General features: G+C 43.8%; 1 protein-coding gene across 1 annotated transcript in view; it reads left to right on the top strand.

The window, feature by feature from the left end:
• MEIOB (meiosis specific with OB-fold) overlaps positions 1-26,153 on the top strand; it is an 877,351-nt gene that overhangs the window by 772,040 nt on the left and 79,158 nt on the right. Inside the window, exons 12-13 of the mRNA XM_085629370.1 lie at positions 10,087-10,276; positions 17,844-17,930. Of these exons, the coding sequence (XP_085485496.1) occupies positions 10,087-10,276; positions 17,844-17,930 (277 nt within the window). The remainder of the gene's footprint in view (positions 1-10,086; positions 10,277-17,843; positions 17,931-26,153) is intronic.

Raw genomic sequence — 26,153 nt, 5'->3', positions numbered from 1 at the left:
AAGGAGAAATCGTGGATCAAGCTTTTGATGCCCAGCTGAGAGTCACAGACCGACCAGGAAGGGAAGAAGGTTTTTGCTTGAGATAACCCCCTTTGAAACAAGGGTTGCTTCAGAGATCCTAGCATCAGGCCTCTGAATCCTGGTCCCAAAGTGGCTGTAAAGGAGATACCTGGGCACACTGAATGCAATCCATGGCCCCAACGAAAGAGCAGTGTGCCAGCAGAGCAATACAGGAGTTAGGGAAGGACTTGAGTTCAGGGTACAGGTGCTGTGTCTCTGGTGCCTGTTAGATTGAAATGAAGAAAACTGGTGCACTGCCTGAGACACTGGACAGGATCGCTGAGCGCATTTGCCCTGGTGGGTGATTGCCCTATCCTGAAAGAAGAAACTTTTCCCTTGAAACTAGGCCATGATTCCTGAGTTGCCAGTTGTGCAGCTCCACCGTGGGAACAACAAGAGCCTGCCTGTGAGGCTCAAACGGACACAGGGAGAAGACTCCCCTCTGGTTGGTTGTACAGCGGCTTTAATTTCCCAAGGACTTCTTTTTCTTTTTGTTGAAAATGTACCCCATTGATCGTCCCATTTTTGAGGAGGAGCAACCCTTTGCAGCTCTTCGTCCTAATTCTCATGGTCCTCCTGGTCCCCTGGATCGAGGATCATTTTTGTAAATATTATGTCTGACTGCTTTAATGTTTGTATTGGGTATAATGATAGATACTCTAGCCCTCATAAAGGAAACACTGGAAAAGTCTAGCGAAAATGTTTTTATTAGATATGTACTGTTGGATACTTTGATATTGAAATTGATGGTAACTGAAATGCATAGGAACCTTGAAAATGTTTTTACTGGATGGTTCTAGGATTTGCTTAGGACTAGAAAGCTAATAATTCTGTTTCTGATAATAGTAATTACTCTCTCCTGCTATCTGTATGACCCAATTCTCTGTTCCCTTTGTACTTCTGTTTATACCTCATACATACCCGCTTAACAATATTTAGAATGAGAAATGCCCACCTAGCAATGAATTAGGAAATTTATGAAAAGAAAAAAAAATTTTATTAAAAATTAATATGCATATTTTTCATTTTTCCTACTGGATTATGGGAGATGTCTTCAGCTAACGCTAAAAGGGTCGTCTGTCGTAAATTGGCTGCGATTAAATTAGCGTTAGCAGAATCCATCTGGTATTTACAGGCTATCCTGTACATTTTGTGGAATCCATTTTGTATTTCTGGCAGCCATTTTGTCTTCCCTTGTGCTCTGTTTAAAGGACTGGCTATACTTAGACTCTGCTACCCTGCACATGCGCAGGAATATCTAACTGTCCATGCATCTGTTTTTAGTCTGTAACTATCAGGTTGTTTCTACCTGAGTCAGCAACTGCTAGCTCCTCCTATACTATTTACGGTGCATTTCTGTATGACCATCTATGTATGTAACTCTTCTCATGTATGCTTGCATCGTCCTTTTCCTGAGCCCCTGTGTGGGTATAAAAGACCCATGGTTCTTCTACTCTGGGTGCTACCTTCATTCAGCACCACAGGGTGCTGGGTGAATGTGGTTCCACCTCCTGAGGTTTAATAAACTATGTATTTTCTATTTCAGTTTCTGTGCCAACTTCTTTCTAATAGTCTGAGGACTCTGTGCAGAGAAGGGCGAACCCCTTGCACTGGTAGGCCTAGCTGAGGCCTATTTTCTACAAAGTGTCACTCTCATGATAGTCTCTCACCCGACAGTGAGAACAGTGCAATCTCTTCTCAGCTCGATGACTTCCTGTATCTTTGTAACTCCGAACGCATGCCTCCACATGCAACCTCTCCAGGAATGTCTCGAGGATCAGTGGGACCAACTTGCGGGCAACTGGGATGACAAGATCACACTCTCCCCATTACAAAGCAGTCTCTGAAATGGTGCTGTCCAGCGAATCTGAGACAAGGGATGCCATTTCATCAGATTGTCCCTTCCCAGACCATAGATGCCTCATTGTTAGGATGGGGAGCACACGTGGATCACTTCCAAATCCAGGGAACATTGGTCTCTGAGAGATTACCTATCACATCAATCTCCTCGTCTTAGCCAGGAGGGGCTCGCCTCTCAGGTTCGAAAATGCAGACATTCTTTTCTTTCCTGACTTCACCCAGGCGGTACAAAAGCAGAGGCGCTCCTTCCTTGCCGTCAAAAATCAGCTTAGAGACAGAGAGATAAAATACTCAATGCTGTTCCCTGCCCGGCTCAGGGTAGAGTCGGGAGGGAAGGCCTGGTTCTTTGAGAACCCAGAGGAGGCGGCGGACTGGCTGGAGGGTTGGAGAGATGCTAGTGAACATGACGCCCGAGGCTGACCTTAAGTATCAAGGAACTGGACTGGATTTTGTTCCTATCCTGGGGGATCTGCTGTCTTATTGGTCTCAAAGTATGTATCTAACAAGCAGGGTTGCAATGGTCAGGGCAGTGAGGGATAACTGCTCGGTAGGTTGACTCCAATAGACCTGTGTTAAATACGAAGGGTGGTATGTCCGAGTTCAGGTGCAACAATGGTTCGATGTACGGTCGGGGGGCGGGTCGGTGGGACACCTCACCCCTCTGTTTCTACAATTAGTTCTTAGTTTGGGCGATAGGCACTCTGCATTGCAACACGCATGGGCAGTTTTAGGCCCAAAGTGAAGGGCAGCAGGGAGGGGGGAGTTGGGAATGGTTTGTATGTTTAAGTTTGTTCTAGTTAGTTCAACAACGTCAGTCCAGATGAATCGAGAGGGAGGTGGGAATCAATGTGATCTACATGAGTACACACTGGGATAAAAGCCTGAATTTGTTGAGCTGGAACGTCAACGGGTTGGGGGACAAAATCAAAAGGTGTATATTAAAAGACATTCCCCGGACATAGTGCTCCTCCAAAAAACACACCTAATGGGACACTCCTGTAGAGCGCTGAGTAGATGGAGATACAAATTAGTTGCCCATGCAAATATTTTCCCTTCTCCATTCAAGCAGTATGGGCTGATGACAGAGGTAGATACACAGTGGTCACGGGACAGTGGGAGGGGATCACGCTGACCTTAATGTCTGTTTATGTACCACCAAGCCTTCAGAACATCACATTCAAAGACATAGGTTCAATTTTACTTTCCCTCCCGGAGGGCCTCCGACTGGAGGGAAAGTAAAGTAGTGGTCTCGGGAGAATGGGATCGCTACCCGCCCGTGACATAATGCCTTCTCTTTGCTGGCTCCCAAATTTTTTAGATGCCCTGGGGCTGCCTGACGTACAGCGGGCGTACCACCTAAAGGACTACCAGTACACCTTTCACTCAGGAGGACACAATAGCCTGTCTCGTATAGACTACCTGCTGGTGCCTGCGTCACAAATCGCTAATATCCGTGAAATCAAGCACATGGCCCGCAGCATTTCAGACCACTCCCCGCAATGGACCCACTTGGTCCTAGGAACTGCTAGAGTGGGGTGAATCGCCCACATAAACCCATGGTACCTCCGTAACCCGGTAGTTAAACAAGCTCTCCTTCAGACCCTAGAAAACTACTTCCAAGAAAACGAGGGCACGGTGGACTCCCCGTTAATATTATGGGAAGCTTTTAAGACAGACATATGGGGGCAAGCACTTTCTCTAATAGCAGGGGTAAAGAAAGAGAAACAGAAAGAACTGGTTGAGGTCCAGCGAGAGGAAGACCTTGGGGTAGAGGACGACCAGGAGAAACTCCATACCTTACAATTGAAGAGAGACAAGTACAAGGCCATAGCCACAGACAGAGTAAAGACATGAGGGACGGGAGAGTGTACGAATTGGGGGACAACGCGGGGAAACTGCTGGCATGGCTTGATAAAAAAGAAATGGCAAGTAGGCTGGTTCCGGATTTTGTTGAGGAAGGGGGTACAGCGATCACAGACCCACAAGAGATTGAGAACGAATTTGCAGCCTACTTTAGTAAGGCATATCAATCGAGCACCTTGTTGGTCGGTACTGACTCAGGACCTCTCAAAGACATACGACTCCCTACCCTCTCGGCGGAATAAGCGGCGGAGTTAGACAGCGATCCTACCAATGACAAAATTGCACGCGCCAATAGAAACCTGCAGGCCGGGAAAGCGCTGGGACTGAATGGCCTGCCCATTGAGCTCTATAAGCTAAGACCGGATAGGCTCGTCCCTTATCTACGAGCCATGTTCGTAGAAAGTAGGAAGGTGGGTTAGTTGCCAGCGGATCAGAGGGTAGCAACATTGCTCACTATCTATAAAGAGGGCAAACCCAGTTGTGACCGTGCCTCTTACAGACCGATCTCTCTGCTCGATGCAGAACCCAAATCTTGGCAAAACTCCTGGTGAACAGGCTCACTCGAGTCATCAGCGGGCTGGTGCACCCTGATCAATCGGGATTCATGCCCCAGCGTAACACGGCACTGAACCTGAGGAGAGTCCACGGAGTGTTTGCCAGGGTGGCAACAGTCCAGGAAGCAACAGTAATCATTTCGTTAGATGCCACCATGGCATTCGATACAATCGAATGGTCTTACCTTTTTGCGGTCCTGGGAAAACTGGGGTTTGGGCCAGGCTTTATCGGGTGGGTCAAGCTCCTCTACTCGGAACCACTGGCACAAGTGGTCGTCAACACAAAAAATCTGCAACCTTTAGCCTAAGTCGTGGGACCAGTCGGGGTGTCTGCTGTCCCCCTTGCTCTTTGCCCTCTCCCATGAGCCATTAGCACAATGGATCCACAAAGATTCAGTCATCCGGGGGTTGCGATGGTTGGAGGACTGGGAAGATTGCATCTCTTTATTTGCAGATGAAATTCCTCTATATTTAGCTTCCCCCCAAAGGTCCCTTCGTAGTGTTTTGGATATATTTACGGTATTTGGCAGATTCTCGGGGTATTCCATTAATTGGAGTAAATCCCTCATGTTTGTTCTCAGTGGAGAGCCTCCCCTCCCGCCTAGTGACTGCCCAATTCAAACAACGAAGGTGGGTTTCAAGTACCTGGGGATCTTCGTCACGGCGGATCCCAAATGTCGCAATGACCGCAACTTACTCCCCCCGCTACAGAGGTTACAGCGCAACATAGCTAGTTGGAAGAAGCTTCGGCTCTTGATGCTAGGGAGAGCCGCCCTTTTTAAGATGATGGCATTGCCGCGTCTTCTGTATGCTCTGCAGAACTCCCCCGATGTGGTCCCAGCAGAATACTTCAGGCAGATTGAAGGGCTGCAGCGGCAGCTAGTGTGGGAAAACAGGCCCGTATAGCGCTGAATAAATTGGTCCTGCCCTGGTATGATGGGGGAATTGGGCTTCCAGACCTCAAGAAGTACTACTGGGCGGCGCACTTGGCAGCCATCAATCAGGGTACCTATCGGAGTCCCGATAACCCCGGCTATGCCATGGACCGGTGACAATTACCTGGGGGAAACTATAATAGAACCCTCTGCTCCAAACCCTGCAAATTCCAACTTACAGGACCAACAAAACACTTGGTCCACATCTGACATGCAGCGACCAAAAGTCTGGGGTGGGAGCGGAAACTTACACAGGCGACTCCGCTTTGGGACAGTTGAGAACTCTGAGAACCTCGAAGGGGTTTGATAATTGGGATCTCATTGGGATCTTGGGTCCCTTGTTCACTTTGCCACTGGATTCAAGCAAGCCTGGCTGATGAGGGCTGTCAGCCCGAAACTGGTCCCAGGATGCTTGTTTTCGGTCCAGGGAAGACATGGCTTGGCAGTTGGGGCTGGACTGTTCCCATGAAGCACAGGGTCAAGACTGATTTTCATTTGGCTGTGTCTGAACTGGGGTGGCGAAGTGAGCTAAAGAACTATGATGGATTCAACCCAGATCTGTGACTGGGGGTGAGTGTCTGAAAAGTTTCAGCACTCCGTCCATCATCTCCTTATGTTTGCTTTGTAAATAAAGTATGCCTGAAGGGCACAGAATGTGCCCTTGAAAGCAGTCTGGTGGTGCTGGCAAGCACCCCCACTCCAGCACAATACCCTAAGTCCTGTCTTGGAGGTGGACAGAAAACCTATTGTTCTGCCTTTCCCTGCTCGAGCTCAGCTCAGCAGCAGGAGGCCAGAATCATGTCTGGGGTTGGCAGTAGCATTAATTTGCTGGTTATCAGGAGTCATGGGGATTCCCTGAAGGAGCCCCCCAGTGCATGGAACCATACCTCCAACACTGGTAACGGTGTTAGGGTATGATTCCAACATGTTTGATACCAAACATGCCCAGGTTCGGCACATTCAGTATAGAATTAGCCATCGTGTAATTACGCATTGCCACTGTATGTATTAAAATGGCTGACAGCACTTACAAAGCCTGGAGAATCGACCCATACAGGGCACCTTCACACTTATAACCCAGCACGCTGCCTTCAGGATTGAAAAGCCTGCCTTAGGGGTGACTTATAGGTTTTAAATGTAGTGACCTCAGATATAAGAAAATGTATATCTGTTGTAAGTGGTGCTAGCACCAGCTTACACAGGCTGCAACAGCAGGCTTATAGTCACAGTTTGGATGGGCTCTCATCGGTGGCAAAATACATGCTGCATCCCATGAGAGATCCCCGGTATAACTATGCCATGGGTACCTTAGTACCATATACTAGAGACTTACAAGGCTACACCAGTAGCCAATTGTGGAGGTACCAAAGTACTTACCATGCCGGATTTAGGGAGGAAGCACAGTGGCTGGGGTCCTAATTGGCAGTATCCCAGCCAGATAAGTAAAAAAAACATACTGACACCAGCAAGAAGTGGGGGTAAACATGAAAGCAGATCCTACTTTCCTACATGAGGACTCTTCCAAAATTTTTACCTAAGGTCATATCGGACTTTCACGTCAATCAGACCGTTTCCTTGCCTTCTTTCTTTCAGCACACTTCCAAACCTGCTAAAAGTACTCTCCCTTCTCTAGACGTCATGCGAGTTTTAAAATTTTATTTGGACAAGACAAAAGATATCCAAAAGTTAGACAAATTATTTGTAAAGTATGGGCCGGTCCGTACAGGTCTAGCCACGTCTAAACAGTCTATATCCCAATGGATAGTATCTTGCATTCTATTATGCCAGTAGGCAAATAAGGTTTTGTCTGGTAGCTCTAAAGCTTACTCCACTAGAGGGAAAGCAGCTACTGCTGCTTTAATGGGGAAATGTCCCTATAGCTGATATCTGTAAAGTGGCTACATGGAGATCTGTTCACAAGTTTACAAACAATTATTGTTTGGATTCCGATGCTAGAATAGATGCTCAAGTAGGACAGGCCTCCCTCTGAAATGTATTTGCTTGATTTGGTAGATTAGTCTTTTCTCTGACTTTTCTACCGCTCTTGGTGGGGATGGGCTTGCTATTCTATTCAGTGCTTATGGCTATCAGTGGAAATCGGAATGGGTTCTTACCTGTAATCCCAGTTCTCTCTCAGAGGAATTTACATTGAGGTCATAAGCAAACCTCCCGCCTCCCTGGTGGAGATGAAAGACCTATTGGACCAATCTGATACTGCTACATCTCATCAAAAAGAACTGAAGCAGCTGCCATCTGCTGGGCATGATGGGATACCGGTAGTCTCTTGGCCCTTAAAGATTCAGACGCTGTTTGTTTCTATTCACATAATGGCAGCCTACAGGGCTACACTGTCCTCTTTTATATTCATTTTCCTTCTTTCAAAAAAGGGTTTGTGAAAGAGATTTACGTATACTACTAAAGTATTTGGCCTTAAATATATATGTACATTGGTATTGATTACCCTTTTTAAAATGCAAACTGAAGTACTTGGCCGTTATAGCTTTCCTTACAGGCTGCACAATGTTCTTGCCTTGAGTGTTTCTACAGAACTTCCTGAAGAAAGGCAAACATCTAGACTTAAAAAAACATATTATAAAAAAGAGCTCCGGGATCCCTGCACATGGGTGGGACTATTCCACGCTTATGACTTCAATGGAGATCCCTTGAGAGAGAACTGAGTGGTAAGAAAGCATTCCTTCTACCTTACCTACTAAAATGTAAGCGGTCAGGTCTCAATTATTTTTCCGTGTACTTCTGCTGCAATAACTGGCCATAGTAAGAATCTTTTCCTGAATTATTTGGTCTTTTTAAATGTTGAAAATACTTTTTAGAGAATCTTCAATATGTTTGGTCCTACTTTAGGGGATCAACTCCTTCAGAATGTTTTTTTGTGCTCACAACATTAACATGTCCTTTGCATAGCTCACATGTGAAACATAGATCATCCACGTAAGCATGTTAATAATCCTCCATTAATCAAGAACGTTTAGTGAAATCCAGAATCATTTCTATAGATGCGCCTTATATTGCTTTTATATGTAGCTGGATGTTCTTTATGCTCACTCTTGTATTATCCTTAAAGTAATCTCAGATTTATTTAATGTAATCTCAGATTTAATTTACACTAACAGTTGGTGCACTAGATTTTCTTGCATACTCCAACTGTGAACTTCCATATACACATTCCATGTTAATCACATTTCAATTTATTATTGAAAAAAAATGAAGATGTTAGGGGTCCTTTTGTCATAGGTGCCTGCAGGGCAGATACCCTGTCCATCAGCTTTTCAGTTCCCCATCCCCATTTAGAGGTGGGGGAATCGAAGAGCTGGGCTTCTTTCAGTGGAGCACCCACCAGGTTCTAAATAACCCCCTTATACAATGAAAGCAATGTTTTGACTACTTTGCTCTTCCATTCATGTGGACAAGATTTTGATGGATAGTTTTCACCTTTTTTCAGGTTATTAACATTCGAATTGTTAACTCCCTGGGAGTCCTAGAGCTCACACCCCCAGAGAAACGGGAGCAACAACATCTGTTTTAGGAAAAAGAACAATTCCTGAAATTTGTCATGCTCCTACATTGTGATTATTTTGACTGTAAAGGCAAGTTGCCCTTAAAGAACTATTGAATTGATTAGTGCAATTGGCATACCCACCTTTCTCTGCTCTGTGATGCTGATTTTACTTTGTAATATAGCCCTTGGGGGTTGGCGAACGTTTGTCCAGGAAGGCTGGTTCAATGCTTGATTTTCTGGTATATCCTCATAACATAAATTTAAACACAGTAAATCTAATTAGATCCTATTTACATCGTCACTGTGTCCTGTTTCGCAGAGGTTTGAGTTTCTCTATGCAATCAAATAGGAAAGGGGATTGAAGCTGTTTATAGAAAACATTTTTTATTTTCTCATTAATATTAAAAGATTTTGTTTCAAAATGTTTGTTTCAAAAGTGTTCTGGGAATTCACTGGACACATAGCAATTATGCTAAAGGTCGTTATTAATGAAGATACAGAAAACAGATCACTACAGTAACAGGTAAGAAACTTTACCTTCCATACTAAACCCGCCAAGACAGAGCCAACTATTGATTAGTTTTGACCTTCCCAGGTTAGGCACAGCGTAGGTCTCCACCTCCAAGCAAGTAGCGTTTGTCCAAGTGTTCCAAAGGTAAATTTTGGAAATGTTTGTTGCTTGCATTGGTAGCGTCCAAGAATCACAATGGCTGCGGTCAAGATCACTAGTTATGCATTGCACTTCGAGACTGATGACGTCCTCTATTATTAATTAATATTTGTAAAACAATAATCTTTCACCCTATGAGTGCAGCTTAAAGCTGACCGAGGTGAGACCACTGACAGAAGGAAAGTAAAGATATGGAGCAAGACAGCTTAGCAGAAAAGCAAACTTTTTAAAGTCTTTCTGAAAAACAAATAATTCTGGATGCACTAATGGGGCCAGCTGACCCAGACGGTTGGGACTACACTTCTAGCTTCTGATTATCTGCCTTCGTTTCTCATTGTTAATATGTTGCACTTGGCACTGAAAGTTGAGTGGTGCTCCCATACTTCACCTCATGGAAGTTTTCCGGAAGTGGAATGCCATAGTTTAGCTTCAACAAGCTTGTTAAAATGGTAGTAATAAATTCAAATGATTGTATGTGTCAACGGAGGACATGTTAGTAGGTACTTCTCACATTGCATACTTGAACTGTATTACCTGTAGCGCAAACCATGATGATGAAATGAATGTTATAGCCTATGTGCTGTCCAAACACGAAAATAATTATTTAATTTGTCATTCTCTTTTCAGTTCAAGATGCCGGTATATTATTAATGATGAGTCAAACACATGCACATATAGTTTCTGCAATGACATGTCTTCAGACGCGAAATCTGTGGTTACTAGTTTTGAATTGTTAGTGGACCTTACCGACCATACGGGCACACTTCAGTGTTGTAGCCTGTCCAGCACCGTAGCAGAGGAAGCACTGGCATGTACGGTAAATAATTGAACTATTTGCTAATTTAGTTTATTTTCATTATTTACAGCTTGACCCCCCCAAATATGGCTCAATAGCCAAATTGCAGGAAACTCGGTTATGAACTAGTATGTCTTTCAGGTTTTACATCCTTACTCTGAAACTATAAAAGACACCAATTAAATATTTGCAGTATAAGCCCAGTTGTTACTAGGGTAGGCTATTACTGTACCCCCATTTACGCTAGATTTGGATAGTATGAATATGACCGATTACAAAATGTATTTTTTCACCTAACACTTCTGGACCCAGCTGTAAATTCCAGAAATCCAAAAGAAAATAAACACCAATACCTGTTCTTTAGTTACAAGTGTTTATAAGTGATTTGTGTATTTTGTGTTTGTTAAAATCTGTGTCTTATTTACAAACCTTTTTAGTGAAGATGCTGTTTAACCAGCATGGCAGTTTCCTTTCTACTGCCCAGCACCAAATACAAGCATTCTAAAAGCCTATATGTTACAGGGGCTACACTGACAGACAATAGTACAGGCCCACATGGAGGACATGCATATACGTACATCTGCAAACAATATTGATACACCTGCACACACATGAAATAGACACACACACACACACGGTTACAGTCAATACTACAGGCAATTATACATGGTTGTCCAACCTCTTAACCTGTTATGGATCCTGCACCGGTCTTTGGTGCTAATTTCGTTCTTGGCGCCACAACCAAGGCCAGACCCTGGAGCATCAACATCGATTAGGTTGACACCAGACGACAAAGCACAACTGATAGTGCCCTCTGAGCTGACCCTGCTTCGACTTTGACCGAAGCCGTGCCCTGATCCCACTGGGCCGCAGACCTCTCCCAACCCATCATACTCTGATACATTGCCCTTGCCTCATGGAAGGGCCCAGATCATTCACAATGTATTAGGCACAGTTTCCAATAACGACTGTTATGGTGAAGGGAATGGCTATATTAAGGAAACTGGTATGATGAACCACAGGATGCCAGTGAGTAGGATACTTCTCCAAACCCTGGGCTGGATTCTCCACCTACGCTGGATACTCAAGAAAATGCCTTTTTTGCAGTAGTTATGCGGAGAGCAGCTCAGGTTCTTGACCTCCAGTTGCTCATTATGGAAGTGAAAACCAATGTTCTCACCGAAGTCCTCCAACCTGGACATGCTAATACTGAGCCCCTACTACCTTTTAATGAGGCCCTCACAGACTTCTTCCTAACATATGGGCAAAGCCATATTCCAGACTACTAGTAACTAGACAGCTAGCGAGGCTCTACCACCCTAACACAAGGTATCCAGCTTTCCTAACAGAGCATCAAACTACAGAAAGTTTGGAAGTACAAGCATCCACAAGCAAGGTCAACCCCAATGCCTTTCCTATCATCCCACTGGATAGAGAAACCAAGCACTTTGAAAGTTTTGGGAAACACATGTTATTCTTTGTCAGCCTGGCATTGCGGTCCGTAAACACCACCTGCCTGTTGGGCCACTATGCTCATGCCCTTTGGAATTCCGTTGCTCAGGTCCTGCCTGCTGTGCCTGATGACTTGCACCCCACCCTTACTCAAGCCATGCACTTTGCCCGTGATGCGGCAAAATTCATAATTCGTTATGGGTTGGATACTACAGATTGCGTTGGTCAGGCAATTGGAACCAGTCTGACACTCAGGAGACTTCCCTGGATACGGTCTGCATGCTTCTCTGGGATGTCCAATCTTTCCAAATTGACTCGTCCTTCAATGGCTCTTGTCTCTTTGGTTGAAAGGCACACTTGGGTTTGAAGCATGTTCAAGAAGGCAGGGCCACAGTGCGCTATTTGGGCGTGGCTGCCCCAAGGTATCTGTTCCTCCAGCAGTTTCACACACTCAGTGGATATGGTACGAGTATTCAATACTGCCAGCACTCACTCGTGCAACCAGCCTAACTGACCTGACAGCGCTTTTGTGGCAGAGGCTGCATAACACACACACAACATGTACCACATGAGCAGGGTGCAGCCCAGTCTCCAGCTCCCCCAGCTGTCACAGCTGCAAGACCTCTCTAGCGTCTTCTCCGAGGCCCTGGCTGAGGCAGGATTCAACATTTTCTCTAAAGGTGTAAAGCCATCACTTCAGTCAAATTGGTCTTACAAGTTGTCCAGCATGGTTACTCCCTTCTCATGCAGCAGGAAGTGCAGGCTCCATTGAATAAAGAGGCCATAGAGAGGGTTCCAGCCTCACAAGTAAGAACAACTTCTGCTGAAGATGGATAGGCTGTCATCCTATTTTAGATCTATGCCCTCTCAATGCCTCCCTGTGGAAGGACAAGTCCACAATCCTCACTCTGGCCCAGTTCTTGTTTGCCATCGACCCTGGAGACTGGATGATAGCATTGGATCTGCAGGACACATCCATGTCTACACATCCCGGTCCTCTAGGCCCACAGGTGCTACCTGTGGATCACGGTGGGATGGAAGCAATATCAATTTGCTGGGCTCCTCTCTGGCCTCGCCAGTGCCCCTCAGATGCTCACAAGTGATGGTTGTGGTTGCAGAGCATCTTCAGAGGCCAGGAATTACAGTCTTACCTTACCTCGATGACTGGCTGCTGAAAGCAAACTCGCTCCTGACAGTCATCACCAACCCCCAGACTACGGAGAACCTCTTGACTTCTTTGAGGTTCACGATCAACATGCTGAAGTCACACCTAACTGTTCAGATGCTCCCTTTAATCTGAGTTATTCTGGACATGGTGCAGTTTTGGTGAGGCCATCTAGGAGAGGTGGAGATCAGAGGCATTTGGCCTCCGACTGAATCTGACTCTATATCAACCTCCTGGAGTTGCGGGCCTTCTGCTTGGCTTTGAAAGTCTTCCTGGCATCCATCAAAGGGGTCTGCGCAGGTGCTCATGCACAATGCCACCGCTGTGTGGTACTGCAACAATGAGGGTAGCATAGGATCATGGCCCATATGTCAGAAGGCACTATGCTTCTAGAAGCAGCAAGAACATCAGGGGATTTTCAAGGGACACCACCTAGCTGGATCTCTAAACGGCAGGGCAGACTGACTCAGATGCTGATGCTTAGCAGATCACAAATGGAAAGAGCCTTGACACTAACTTTTTACTAACTTTGCCTAGAGTGGAGCTCAGGACACCTGTACGCCTTTCAACTGCTACCGCTCCAGCCCCAAGTTCAAAAGCAGATCTGGTACAACCGGACCCAAATCATCTTAGTGGCTGAGCCTGGAGAGTGTGGTAGCTTGGAAATCCTGGGCATGAGCATGTGTCCTCCGATCAGGCTGCTGCCTCAGGAGGATCTTCTATGGCAACAGCAGGGCAAGGTCTTGAACCTGGGCCTGGAAAATCTTCTCCTCAGTGCTTAGAGTTTGTGCTACAGCAGTTGACTGTAATCGGCTTCCCTCCTTAGGTTGTTGATCTCATCTTGGCAGTTAGGTATCCCTCCACTACACGGTATACGCCTGCTGCTAAGACAAATTTGTGGCTTGGTGAGGTATTTGGCTGATTTACTTACTTCAGGCCGAAGTTTCTTAAGAGTTGCTTTTTGTGTTGTCCCTAGAGACCATCAAGGACTTGCCTTGGGCACAGTGAAACATTACTGTTCTGTTCCTTCATTCTATTTGCAGTTGCCGGGTCAGCCCGCTTTATTTAAATCACCTGTGTTTTTTAAAGGGTTTCGACATACATTTTCTACCTGCTCTTTTCAATATGCCTCAGTGGGATCTGAATTTGGTGCTCACATTCCTCATGTGTTCACCCTTTGAAGCTCTGCACACCTGTCTATTGCAGCTTCTTATGCTCAAGATAGTTTTCCTCCTCGCCATAACATTGACACAACCTCCAAGTGATATGCACGCCCTCTCTACCAACCCGCTCTACAGAACTTTCTTTCTAGACTAGTTGGACTTGAGGACTCGAGCCTCCTTTCTCACGAAATTGGTGACTCTGTTTCATGTTGGACAAAACATAACCGCCTCATTTCCCTAAGGAGGAGAATAGACTCCATCATTTAGATCTTAACAGGGCTCTCAGCTTTTACACCGATGGTACCAAACCCCACTGGGTGGATGATCAACTCTTTTTATGATTCACTGGAGCAAAAAATGGAATGGCAGTGCAAAAGAGAACAGTCTCCCGTTGGATTGTACTTTGTATCAAAATCTGCTACGCAACAACCTAGAAGGAGCCCCCAGAAGGCTTCCAAACTCACTCCACAGTAGCCAAGGGTGCTACCACTGCATTGGCATGCGAAGTGCCTGTTCTCAATATCTGCCATTCTGCTGCAAAGGCATTGCCTCTTACGTTCACAACACAACTACTGCCTGAACAGACCGGTCATTCGGGAAGGGCGCTCATCTTTCAGGATCTTTTGTCTAAACCGGCTCATTGACCCACCTCCAGGGGATACTGCTTTGCTATCTATTCAGAAGGTGAAGAATCTGCGGTTAATATCCCTCAGACGAACAAGTTTCTTACCTTTGGTAACAGTCTTTTAACACCAATGCTCCCATTCTGTAAACTGGGCTCCTTTCTCCATCTAAAAATGTACCAAGTCTAGAGATCTGCACACTAGTGACAGCCAATTTGCTAACGGGATCTGCGCCTGTGGACGTGGTCAGCCTAGAAAGCAACTTACGTCAGTGCACATGGTTGATGCCTATATGTGGCTCTGCACGCCACTTCGGGAGCAGAACGACATTGACAGTGAGCCACATGACCCCACAGACCGGTGCGCAGGAGCACTGCTCAAGATTTTCTGGATCCATTCTAATGCCTGGGGAATATACAAAGGTCAGGAATCTGCAGTTAGATAGAGTATACACCAGAAGTAGAGCTACAGATGGTAACTAACTTGTTCATCGGAGAGCAAAATCATTGCTGGTCTTGCCCAGAACTGTGCTGCCTTGTGTCACTTTAGTGCATACGCAAGCAGATACTAAAACGGAATCTCTATTGTTCCACTAGAAAGGTATCTCAACTGAGATGTACAATCAATCAACTTTTGTTTTAGGCGTTATATTTTCTCTCTGAATCTCAGCACTTTACAGTACACTGGAGATTAAATGCCTAGATGGTACCATTAAAATCACTTAACCACAAATGTATGAAGAAAATTAAACAGAGAAACAATAGTGCGTGTCTGATGTGTTAGCTTCCAGTAGAGTGGCCAGAACAAAAATTAGTACTGTGAAGTTTGTCACAAATCTGTTCATTACGAAGCCCCTACATCATGTTAGCAATGTTTTAAATATAAGCATAATTGGTAACCAGAGACAACATTATTATTACCCAGACCGGTTAACAACCAGCATTGGAATTGCATTAGGTTTTGCTTATGTGAATAATAATAATAATAATAAGCTTTTGTTTGTTGCAAGTTGTAGCTTGCCGAGTAGTTGCACTATAAAAATTACAGAAAGTCTGTTAAAATATTTATGTAGAAAAAGGCAATATATTGTGCTGTTACTAGTGGTATAGTGCAGGTGAGTAATAGCAACATTTTGAAAAATGAAATGAAAGTTAATTAATTGATATAAGAGCAATATTTGGGGCCATATGTAGGTAAATTACATTTACCGATTCTTAAATACCGAATTTTACCGATTCGGTATTTATGAATCGGTAAATGTAATGTAGGTAAAATATTACCGAATCGGTAAGTGTCGGTATTTTAGAATCGGTATTTACCGATTCGGTAATGGCAACTGGCTTCCCATTCATTCCTATGGGCCTGGAGGCCCATAGGAATGAATGGGAAGCCAGTTGCCATTACCGAATCGGTAAATACCGAATCGGTAAATACCGAATCGGTAATGGGGGAGGCATCATCATGGGTGGCAGGGTGTCACATTGACACCCTGTTGCACCCCTGATTCGTCCATGTGTGCACATGTGGCGCACATACATGCCCTAAGGGCATGTATGTCTGCCACATTGCACACTTCAAAGTGCACAAAAATGCTTTTTTACACCTATTCGTCATTTACCATCAACTTTTAGTTGGTGGTAAATAACGAATCCCCACACCAACGACACACTCCCCCTACATCTCATTTCAGGATTCGGTATTTACCGAATCGGTAAAATTACCGATTCGGTAATTTTACCGATTCGGTAAATTACCAAATCCTGAAATGTGCCCCCTACATACCAAAAGCCTAAATACCGGTCGGTAACGGGATATTTACCGAAAATCGGCCGTTACCGACCGGTATTAGGCTTCCTACATATGGCCCTTGGTGTTTAGAGGAGTGATGACAACTTTTGGCCCTGGTGCCACTGCATCATCTGCACTGTTCAAATCATCACCATATTGCCTGTAAGGTAACTGCACTTGTGACTGCCTGTTAGAAGTAAAATATTGCAATATTTGGTGTTTTGAGAGGTTCCTAGAGCTTTGAGCCCCGGTGTCACTGCACCTGCTGCACCATTGAAATCATGACCCAAGTGCCTGCAAGGTAATTGCACTTGTGACTACTCATTTAGTAGTTAAATATAGCAATATATGGTGTTTAGAGAAGTTGTGACAACGTTTGGCCACCATCCCACTGCACCTGCAGCACCATTGAAATCATGGCCCTAGCGCCTGTTAGATAACTGCACTTGTGACTGCCTGTTTAGTAGTACAATTTAACACATTTTCTGCGTTTAGTGGGGTCCCTAGAGATTTTGGCTCTGGTGCTACTGCACCTGCTGCACCATTCAAATCAAGTCCCTTTTAACTGTAAGGTAACTACAATTGTGACTGCCTGTTTAGTAGTCAAATATTGCAATATTATGTTCTTAGATAAGTTCTGACAACTTTTGGGCCCAGTGCTACTGCACCTGCTCACCATTCAAATCATGACCCTGTTGTCTGCAAGGTAACTGCCCCTAAGGCTGCCTGTTTAGCAGTAAAATACAGCATAGCTCGTATGTTAACTTTATTTTTAACGCGCAATGATTATTATAACATTCAGAATTTGACCATAATGCCCAAATAGATTAGGTTGAAAAAATCAATCCAATAATGCCTAGAAAGGGCAGAAAAGGGTACTGAGGCATGAATAGGAAACGCCACAAACAGTCTAAGGCTAAATTATAACACAACTAAGTAATAAAAAGCAATCATTCCAGCATACTGTTAGAAGCCGTCTGCCTTTCCGTGGGAAGAGATCTTATCTTAACAGTGAATGGGTCTTAAACAGTATGAACGGCTTTAGTTTCGTAAATGTGCGCAGCCAGGGGAAGTAAAAAAAAAAAGTTCCACACAAAAGCAAATGAGCACAGTAATTCGGCAATGGGAACTGATAAGAACCCCCATTTAAGATACATTAAATACAAGAGATTTCACAAGCACAGCGCAACCACTGTGCATGTGAAACCTAAAAAGGGGATTGGCATTTAATGAAGATAAAACTCACTGACTCTAACTATATTTCCTCATAATTTCAAATCACCATTACCTGTCATATAGTAGTATACATTAGCTACTTTTGATGTAATTGCAAAAGTCTTCATCACGATTCTTATTTTTTATTATGTCGATGTGTAAATGGATGCATCTTTTATTAGGTTGAGGAATTTCTTGCACTCACTGAGGACCAGAAAACATCATTAAAATGGAACCTTCTTCTAGAACGCAGCAAAATATATTTCAAAGTAAGTATGCTAACTACTGTAAGAGTAATTACCTGACAGATATTTTTTTATATCGGTGTTTACAAGGATGAGAATAGAAGGAAATTAGTTGCACAAGGGGGATCCAAATATAGGAATTGTGGTGAAAATGACTGTTGCAAAATAAAACCGTCTGGACACAATACCTCTGAAAAGTTGTAATAGGTTAGTGAATTTTTAAACTGAGACCACAGAAGCACAGCTGGTTGCCCACTGGCAGGAATGACATGGCTCATTTATGGGGGCAGTGTGAAAACTGGCATCACTGTGTGCTTAACTGGAGCAATGAAAAACGAGTATAGCAATTTTTTGGGTGCAGTGTGGACTTTGATGGGCAATGTGAAGATGGCATGGCAGTTTTGATGGCATGGCAATTTTTTCGGGGCAATATAGTACCAGCCATGGCAAAGATGCATAACAGAGGCAGTGTAAATTTGATGTGACCATATGGAAACTGTCATGGCAATATAGGCACTGTCAAGGTGCTTTCCTATGGCCACCAAACACATACACACTGCCATTGCAGACTGTTAGTTTGGCACTATAGTAATTGCCATATCATGTGTTCCACTTTCAAATAAAACACAGTAAGATATTGTTGCAATGTCAGAACTGTACTCTTTTTCCATCAACAGCTGATTATCCCAAATTGAAGTTCATGAATTGTGGCTTGGGCATGATCCCAAGATGAGACTATGAAATCCCAGGTGTTGGGATGGAAAAGTCCTAATGCATGTTAATGAACGTGTACCCCTGCCTATTGTCTAGATTCCTACAGCTGATTTTTATTGTCATAGGCAAACAGGGACCATGCGGATGCGCCATTACATAGGATTGTCTCACTGATTGCAGTCTTGTTGAACAGGACGAGGGAGGGGTACCAATGTGCTACCCTCATAGTTGTGGAAAGCTACTGCGTTCACCAGGAGTTAAGCCGTACAGGTGCACTGGGGGCAGCATACTGTGTAGTGTGATCACTAGGAGTGACTAGCTCTTTTTTACCTGTGTCACTAGTAAGGCCTTCAGGCTCACTCACCTTTTTAAAGTGCCACTGATGAGTGCTTAACTCACTCTTGGCCTACATCAGTTAGGTATGAAGTGCTGCGCACTGCAGGAGTGGAGATTCTGCACTGGTTGTATGAGTGCCTGGGAAGGGTACAGTACAGGGTTAGAGAGGTTCTGTACAGTACGTGCATAGTTAATGCATGTACTGGATGTATGTGTACCTGTGAGGAGTACAGTACAAGAAGGGTGTAGTGTTTAGCGGCATGTGCATAGTGAATGGGTGCACTGGCTGTATGTGTGTCTACAAGTGATACAATACAGAAAGGTGCAGAGTGTGAATGTGTGTGCTGAATGTGGGTCTTTGGTGGCACAATACATGGAAGTAACAGTGCTGGATTGTGTGTGCACTGTCAATAAACACTGAGTGCAAGTGTGCCTGTAATTGCACATTACATGGAGGACTTTTTGTTGTATTTTGGGAAGCCTAGGCCTGCCTGGTGAAGACATGAGGAGGTAGAGGAATTGCCATACAGATTTGAGTATTGCTTTATTCATGTGAGCTGGTGGGACACAGTGGAGAAGGGACAGAGAGAGACTCCCACTGAATACTTCAAAAGGTGCTCTTTGATTCAGTGAGAGATCAGAAGGAAGGGGCCTGGACACGACAGGAAGGAGATGGGGCTGGTAGGGGAATCAAAAAGAGTAGGACTGGGAGCTCAGGATTAACCTTTGAATTACATATTACTGTGGCTGACATCCAGTTGTGACCACTAGTCACTCATCTAGCCTGTTGTAGGAAAGTGCCACCTTTTTGCATGGTTACCCCCCACTTTTTTCAGATGCACTTTCATTGACTGAATATACACTGGGTCCCTGCTAATCAGGTTCCCAATGCCTGTGTTATTTCCCAAAACTAAACCTTTGTTTCCACAATTGGCACACCTCTGGCCCACATAGAAGTCCCTTGAAAAGGTACCACTGGTACCAAGGGCCTTGTGACCAGAGAGGGTCTCTAAGGGCTGCAGCATGTATTGTGCCACCCTCAGAGAGCCCCAACAAACACATACACACTTCCATTGCAGACTGAGTTTTGGTGCAGACAAAACCTACGAGTCGACATGGCACACTTCCCTGTGTGCCATTCCCACAAACACTGCCTGTGGCATAGTCAAGTCACCACTGTAGCAGGCATCACAGCCCCAAGGCAGGGTGAACGGTATCACATGTGAAGGCTTAGCTGCATGAGAAATATGCCCCTACAGCAGAGGTCTTCATAACTTTTGATGCTGAGACACTCTTCTCAAAATATTTTAGGTGTAAGGACTCCCTCCTGACAAAAAGTGGTAATTTTCATCATCAACAACTATTGACAACCATAACTCCCCCAATTTCCACAGCAAATTAAACAGTGTTTAGCAAATCAAAGGTCATTGAGCATGGGTGCATAGTCAAAGGTTTAGCTAAAAACAAAGAGCCAACATTATGGACATCATTTTTTTAACAGAACTAGTGGACAACGTCCCCAATATAATTATACTCAATGGGACCATTACCCAATTCCACCTCAAGATAGCTCATGAATACAAAAAATTAAATTACTTATTTCCCCAATTATAATGCTTCATACCCGAAATCATACTATTTCAGATTAGTTCCTACTGCCCAAAGAAATATATGCTTAGTCAAGCTAATATAGCGTCCTTTATTGATGAACTAGCCCTGAAGGGCTATGACTATTGGAAAGATTATATATATATATATATATATGTCAAAAGAACGGGATCCCACTCGTGCTCTCAAAAACTTCTGACACAGTAAACCAGGCTCTAGTTCATATCCAAGTGGGGGTTTATTCTTTTCATAAACCCACCGTGACGCGTTTCGCCACCGTGGTGGCTTGTTCACACAGTGATTTTCAATAAAGATGCCAATACATATACTTCCGTGTTGGTATTGAATAAACATAGCAAAAGGACTCCACTGTTTGTACAGCAAGTAGCCGCATTACGGGCGCCATCTTGTAACGTCTTAACATAATGTAAAATAATGTAAAAATGCAAAACTGTTCTTATACATAGTATTTATGTTAAGATATATATTCATTGATCCACAATTAATAATCAATTCATATAGGGGCTGTCCTGTGCGCGCTAGCAGGTACGCGTTATATATTCCTGTGGGGTTATGCTCGAATTCACCTAAATAGTGGGTAATACTATCGTAGTAGGTGCGCATCCTCGTGTATGTGCTAGACTATGTAAGCAATTCGTCTCGCAATTACACTCTCAATATGAAATGGAAATGAAAAAGTATCCATACAACGTCTAAGTTATTGTGAAACACCCTGGCTAGTGGGTATAACGCTGTCCATCATATAAGATGTTCGCGTTATATGTTCCATGTGCGATTATGCTAGAATTCCCCTTAATAGTGGGTAATATTTTCGTAGTAGGTGCGCATCCTCGTGTAGGTGCTAGACTATATACGCAATCCGTCTCGCAGTCACATTCAAAATATACCAATATGCATCCCTCAACGGATTGGGGATGCTAAAGGAGAGACTCGGACTGATTGAATTTTGCATCCCTTCGATCGGCCCTGGGTTTTATTTACTATATACGCAATCCGTCTCGCAGTCACATTCAAAATATACCAATATGGAAATGAAAATATATCTATACAACGTCTAAGTTATTGTGAAACACCCTGGCTAGTGGGTATAACGCTGTCCTTCATATAAGATGGCTATTTCATTGATTGTCATACAAACATTTGTAAATATATTCAACAAGATTATAGGCAACAAATATATGTATATGCACAATGGGCCATACAGGCAAACCCTCATTTGTGGAGAAATAAGCCCATGGTCAAGGAGGTATAAGCTTCCGTGCGGGTACAATACCAATCAGTCGTCTTGCAAAATGTAAACGGAAAGTAACAATACAAATAAACCGGCATCCATCTCAATACCCCCTACCCCTTAGAGTAACCCGTGGTTTCCCAAGTACATAATCAAGGTAATAAAGTCAAAAGGTGTATGTTAAAAATCTTATCTCAGTGTTGTGACTGCAGGATGATCTGAAGAAAGGGTAGGGATCACGTTGGCACCATAGATGACAATTCCCTTCCTTTCCTCCTGTGGGAAATAGAAATGTAGTTGTCAGATTTATGAAGTACTGTCAGTTAAAGACCTTTACCAGCTCACATTATAGGATAAAAGATAAAAGATAAAAGATAAAAACAATGAACAAGACAGGTATGTTGTTGAATATGTACAGTACTTTGCGGCATAGTAATAAAACGATATAAGTCATAACTGTTTTATCATGTCTTGAGTATTGAACAGGTAGTCTCGTAGGGCCCTCATTCCTCTTGTAAGTGTATGGCCATTTCTTCATCCAAGTTATGGCCTTCGGGAAATAGGGTACACATACCAATGATGTGTCTTGATTCCCGTTGCCTTAGTCTTAGCACACGGTTTCCACCTCTCACTTTCGGTAGAACCTGCTCGATTGCATAATATCTTAACTTTTTATAATCTGAAAAATGGTGACTGGCAAAATGGCGGGCTATCGGATATTGTCTATCATTGTTAGTGATAGCCCGCATATGTTCAAGTACGCGTTTTTTTGCCATGTGTGTTGTACTGCCCACGTACCGTAGTTTACACGGGCATTCCAATACATATATGACAAAAGTGCTGGCACACGTTAGAAATTGAGAAATGGTGATCATGGTGTTTGTGCTCGTATTCCAGAATTCTTTCACCATTTTGCTGTTACTACACGCCTTACAGTGGCCGCATGGATAGAAGCCCTTTATATCTAGACCCCTCCCTTCAACATTAGTTGTCAAATCGCTATGCACCAAAGAATCTCTGAGGCTACGGCCCTTTCTGTATGTTATACTGGGTCTTTCTGATAACGACTTGCCAACTATGGGGTCATTTCTTAGAATGTTCCAATGACGATTGATTACCTTGCGTATCTGGGTAGAGTTACCATTATACGTCATAATCATGCGTGTGTTGTTACCCTCATCATTTTCACTTTCTAGTGCTTCTTTCTCGATTTGAGCTAGAGTACTCGATCTCTCAACCTCGGTTACCCTAGCGACTGCTCTTTTGAGAACCCATGCTGGGTAGCCTCTAGCTTTGAATCTCTCTATCATGATTTGTTGTTCACTCAGGAAGTCAGCGGGCGAGCTACAATTCCTTTTAGCTCTGAGCAGCTCCCCATATGGTATACTCCACTTGAGGTTGTCGGGATGGCTGCTCAGAGCATGAAGAAGAGTGTTGCCCGCTGTGCATTTACGATAGAGAGTTGTGTGGATGGTATTACTTCTCACTACTACTTGTGTGTCCAGGTACTCAACTTTCTCCTTACTTATGGTGCAGGTAAGAGTGAGATTTTTTTCATTGTTATTAAGTTCTTCTATGAACTGCAAAGCATCTCTTTCTGTGCCCTGCCACACAACGAAAATGTCGTCGATGTACCTGAGCCACATTTTTACACTTGTAAGGGCTTTCTCAAGGTTCTTGTTGTTCTGAATTTCCTCCTCCCAAGCCCCCATAAAAAGGTTGGCAAAGCTCGGGGCAAAACATGTGCCCATCGCGGTACCATGTCTTTGTCTGTAGACTGACCCATTGAACAAAAAATAATTGTTCGTGAGACAGTACCTCATCATTTCAAGGATCATATTGGTATGTTCTAAATAACCAATATTTCTGCGTTTCAAAAAGTGGGCACAGGCCTGTACCCCTTGATCATGGTTAATTACTGTATAAAGTGAATTAACATCCAAGGTTATAAGGATATAATCCTCCTTCCACACCAAATTGGCTATTTTATTTAAGAAATCTTTGGTGTCCCGTACATATGAGGGAAGGGTACACACAAAATCCCTCAGAAAATGGTCCACATACCTTGAGACGTTTTCCAGCACACTGCCTCTTGAGGAAATAATAGGTCTACCTGGGGGGTTTTCTTTGTTTTTGTGTATCTTAGGAAGCAGGTACATCACTGGTAAGATGGGATAGTCTTTCTTTAGAAAACAGAATTCCTCCCATTCTAGCAATCCCATCTCCCTCCATTCATTTAGTAACTCCCAGATCTTACAGATACTGTTGTTGTATTCTGCCTTTGTGGAGATTGTGTATGTGTTACTGTCACTAAGGCGTCGCTGAGCTTCGCTGACATACATTTCCCTTGGTAGAATGACAATGTTACCACCTTTGTCGGCTGGTCTGACCACCAGACTTTCATCGGTTGCAAGCTCATTTATGACGTTTTTCTGTATGGCTGTCAGATTGTGTTTGAAATTTTTCATCTTTTTGGGCCAGTTATTCTGCCTAAACTTCAACATTTCGTTACTGACAAGATCCTGGAAGGTATCAATATTGTCGTGCCCCATTTTGGGTACAAAAGTTGACCTTGGTCTGAAAAGGCTACATGCAGATTTGTCATATTTGATCTCCAACTCATCTAAAATGTGAAGAGAATCTGGGCTCATATGTGTTTCGTCCTGATTATTTTGGAGCTCATGTAGGGCAATCATGGTGTCAATATCCCCTATCGATAAATCCTCTTCTTGTGTATTTCTAGTTACCTGTTGTTCCCTACTCTTCACTGGTTTCATTTTATGCCACTTCTTTAATTTTAATTTCCTGCAAAATTTAAATACATCAATTTTACTATTGACATAGTTCATAGGTACTGCAGGGCAAAATGACAATCCTAAACACAATGTTCTTTTGTCTTTGTTGCTCAAAGTTTTGGAAGTTAGATTTACAATAGTCTGATTTACCATTGCATCATCCATTATTGGTTCTTCTTGGAGTGTGTTTGTTTTCTTCCCATGTACTCCATATTTTTCTCTCTTCTCTCTTCTCTGTCGGGACCTTTTCCTCCTCTTCCTCTGGTACCCCTTCCTCTTCCTCTTCCCCTTCCTCTCGGAATCGGTGAGTCTTCCTTCCGGTTCATCCTGGACATTGATCTCGTTGGTTGCCGGCTCTCCTTCATGAGCCGGTATTCGTCTAAAAAAGTTGTTTTTGGTCTGGTTCCCAAGTCCGGATCCGAGATTGAACCCTCAGATGTTCTCGTTGTTTCTGAGTCCTCAGTATTAGTGTCACTATGGTCTGTTAGTTCCTCCTCACATTGTTCCTGTTCGTGCCTTGTGTTTTTTTCGGGGACTTGACCTTTTTCATACAGATGATCATATTTCTTGCTGTATGTCAGGACTCTGCCAGACTCGTAGTCTCCACAATCTCTGTGAAGCTTGCGTTGCTTCCTCCTTTTGATATCATCCTCCATTAATTTTAGACGTTTCTTCATTTCGTCTAAAAACTTCTTGATAGTTTCTTGGTCATCATGTGTGCTGAGCACATCCTTTATCTGTTCTATTTCTTGTTTAATTTTCTCCGTATCAGACCAAGCATACTTCACAAGTATTTCAAGCATGTTTCTGGAACTTGTCGCAGAGTTGGTTGACCAGTCCTCCAACATTCGGGGGTCTGGAGAGTCATAAGAGGGGGTTATGTAAATCCTTAATCCTCGAGGTACCATGGATTTATCGATGTAATCTTGCAGGGATGTTGCCTCCCACCATTTAGAGGTTTCTTGTTTATGTAGCTTTTCAAATTTCTTTAGAGTTTCATGAATGGTTTTCTCCTTTGGTGTAACAGTCTGTGTATGTTTCCCAACTCCTGGTGCCCTCGCAAATAATGCCTGTGCCGCTTCCCTGCGTTCCCTTTCTTCCTCCATCCTTAATTTTCTGGAAAACCAGAGGAATCCCTTATGAACTTGGTACCCGGTATACTGTGCGTGTCAGAATGTTCTCCTCTATATAGTATAGAGTTCCCCTAGCCCCAGGGTCATTGCAATGCGCTTTCTGATTAGAATGGAGTCCGGATAGTTCAACATACGTTCCGTTTCACGTGGGGTATTCGTGTCAGTCCCTCCGTGATTCCGGTGTTCGTTACTTTGTATCCGGGTGTATACTGATTGTAATGGTATCAGAAATAATGCACCCAAACAAAAGACAGACGACAAAGCCAAAGGAGGAAAGAAAGGGGCAGTGTCCTTACCTGCACGGTATATCCCGTCTCCTATGGATAGCGTGCGGTACTTCAGCAGCTGCACCCGTTCTCCTCCGCGTAGTCACTTCGTAGATGATATATCTTCATGTCATAATCTTCTT

Source organism: Triturus cristatus, chromosome 10 (genome assembly GCF_964204655.1).
Source record: "Triturus cristatus chromosome 10, aTriCri1.1, whole genome shotgun sequence".
NCBI classification, from domain to species: Eukaryota; Metazoa; Chordata; class Amphibia; order Caudata; family Salamandridae; genus Triturus; species Triturus cristatus.
Note: the sequence above shows the minus strand (reverse complement) of the source record. Positions and strands in the feature narration are given on the sequence as shown.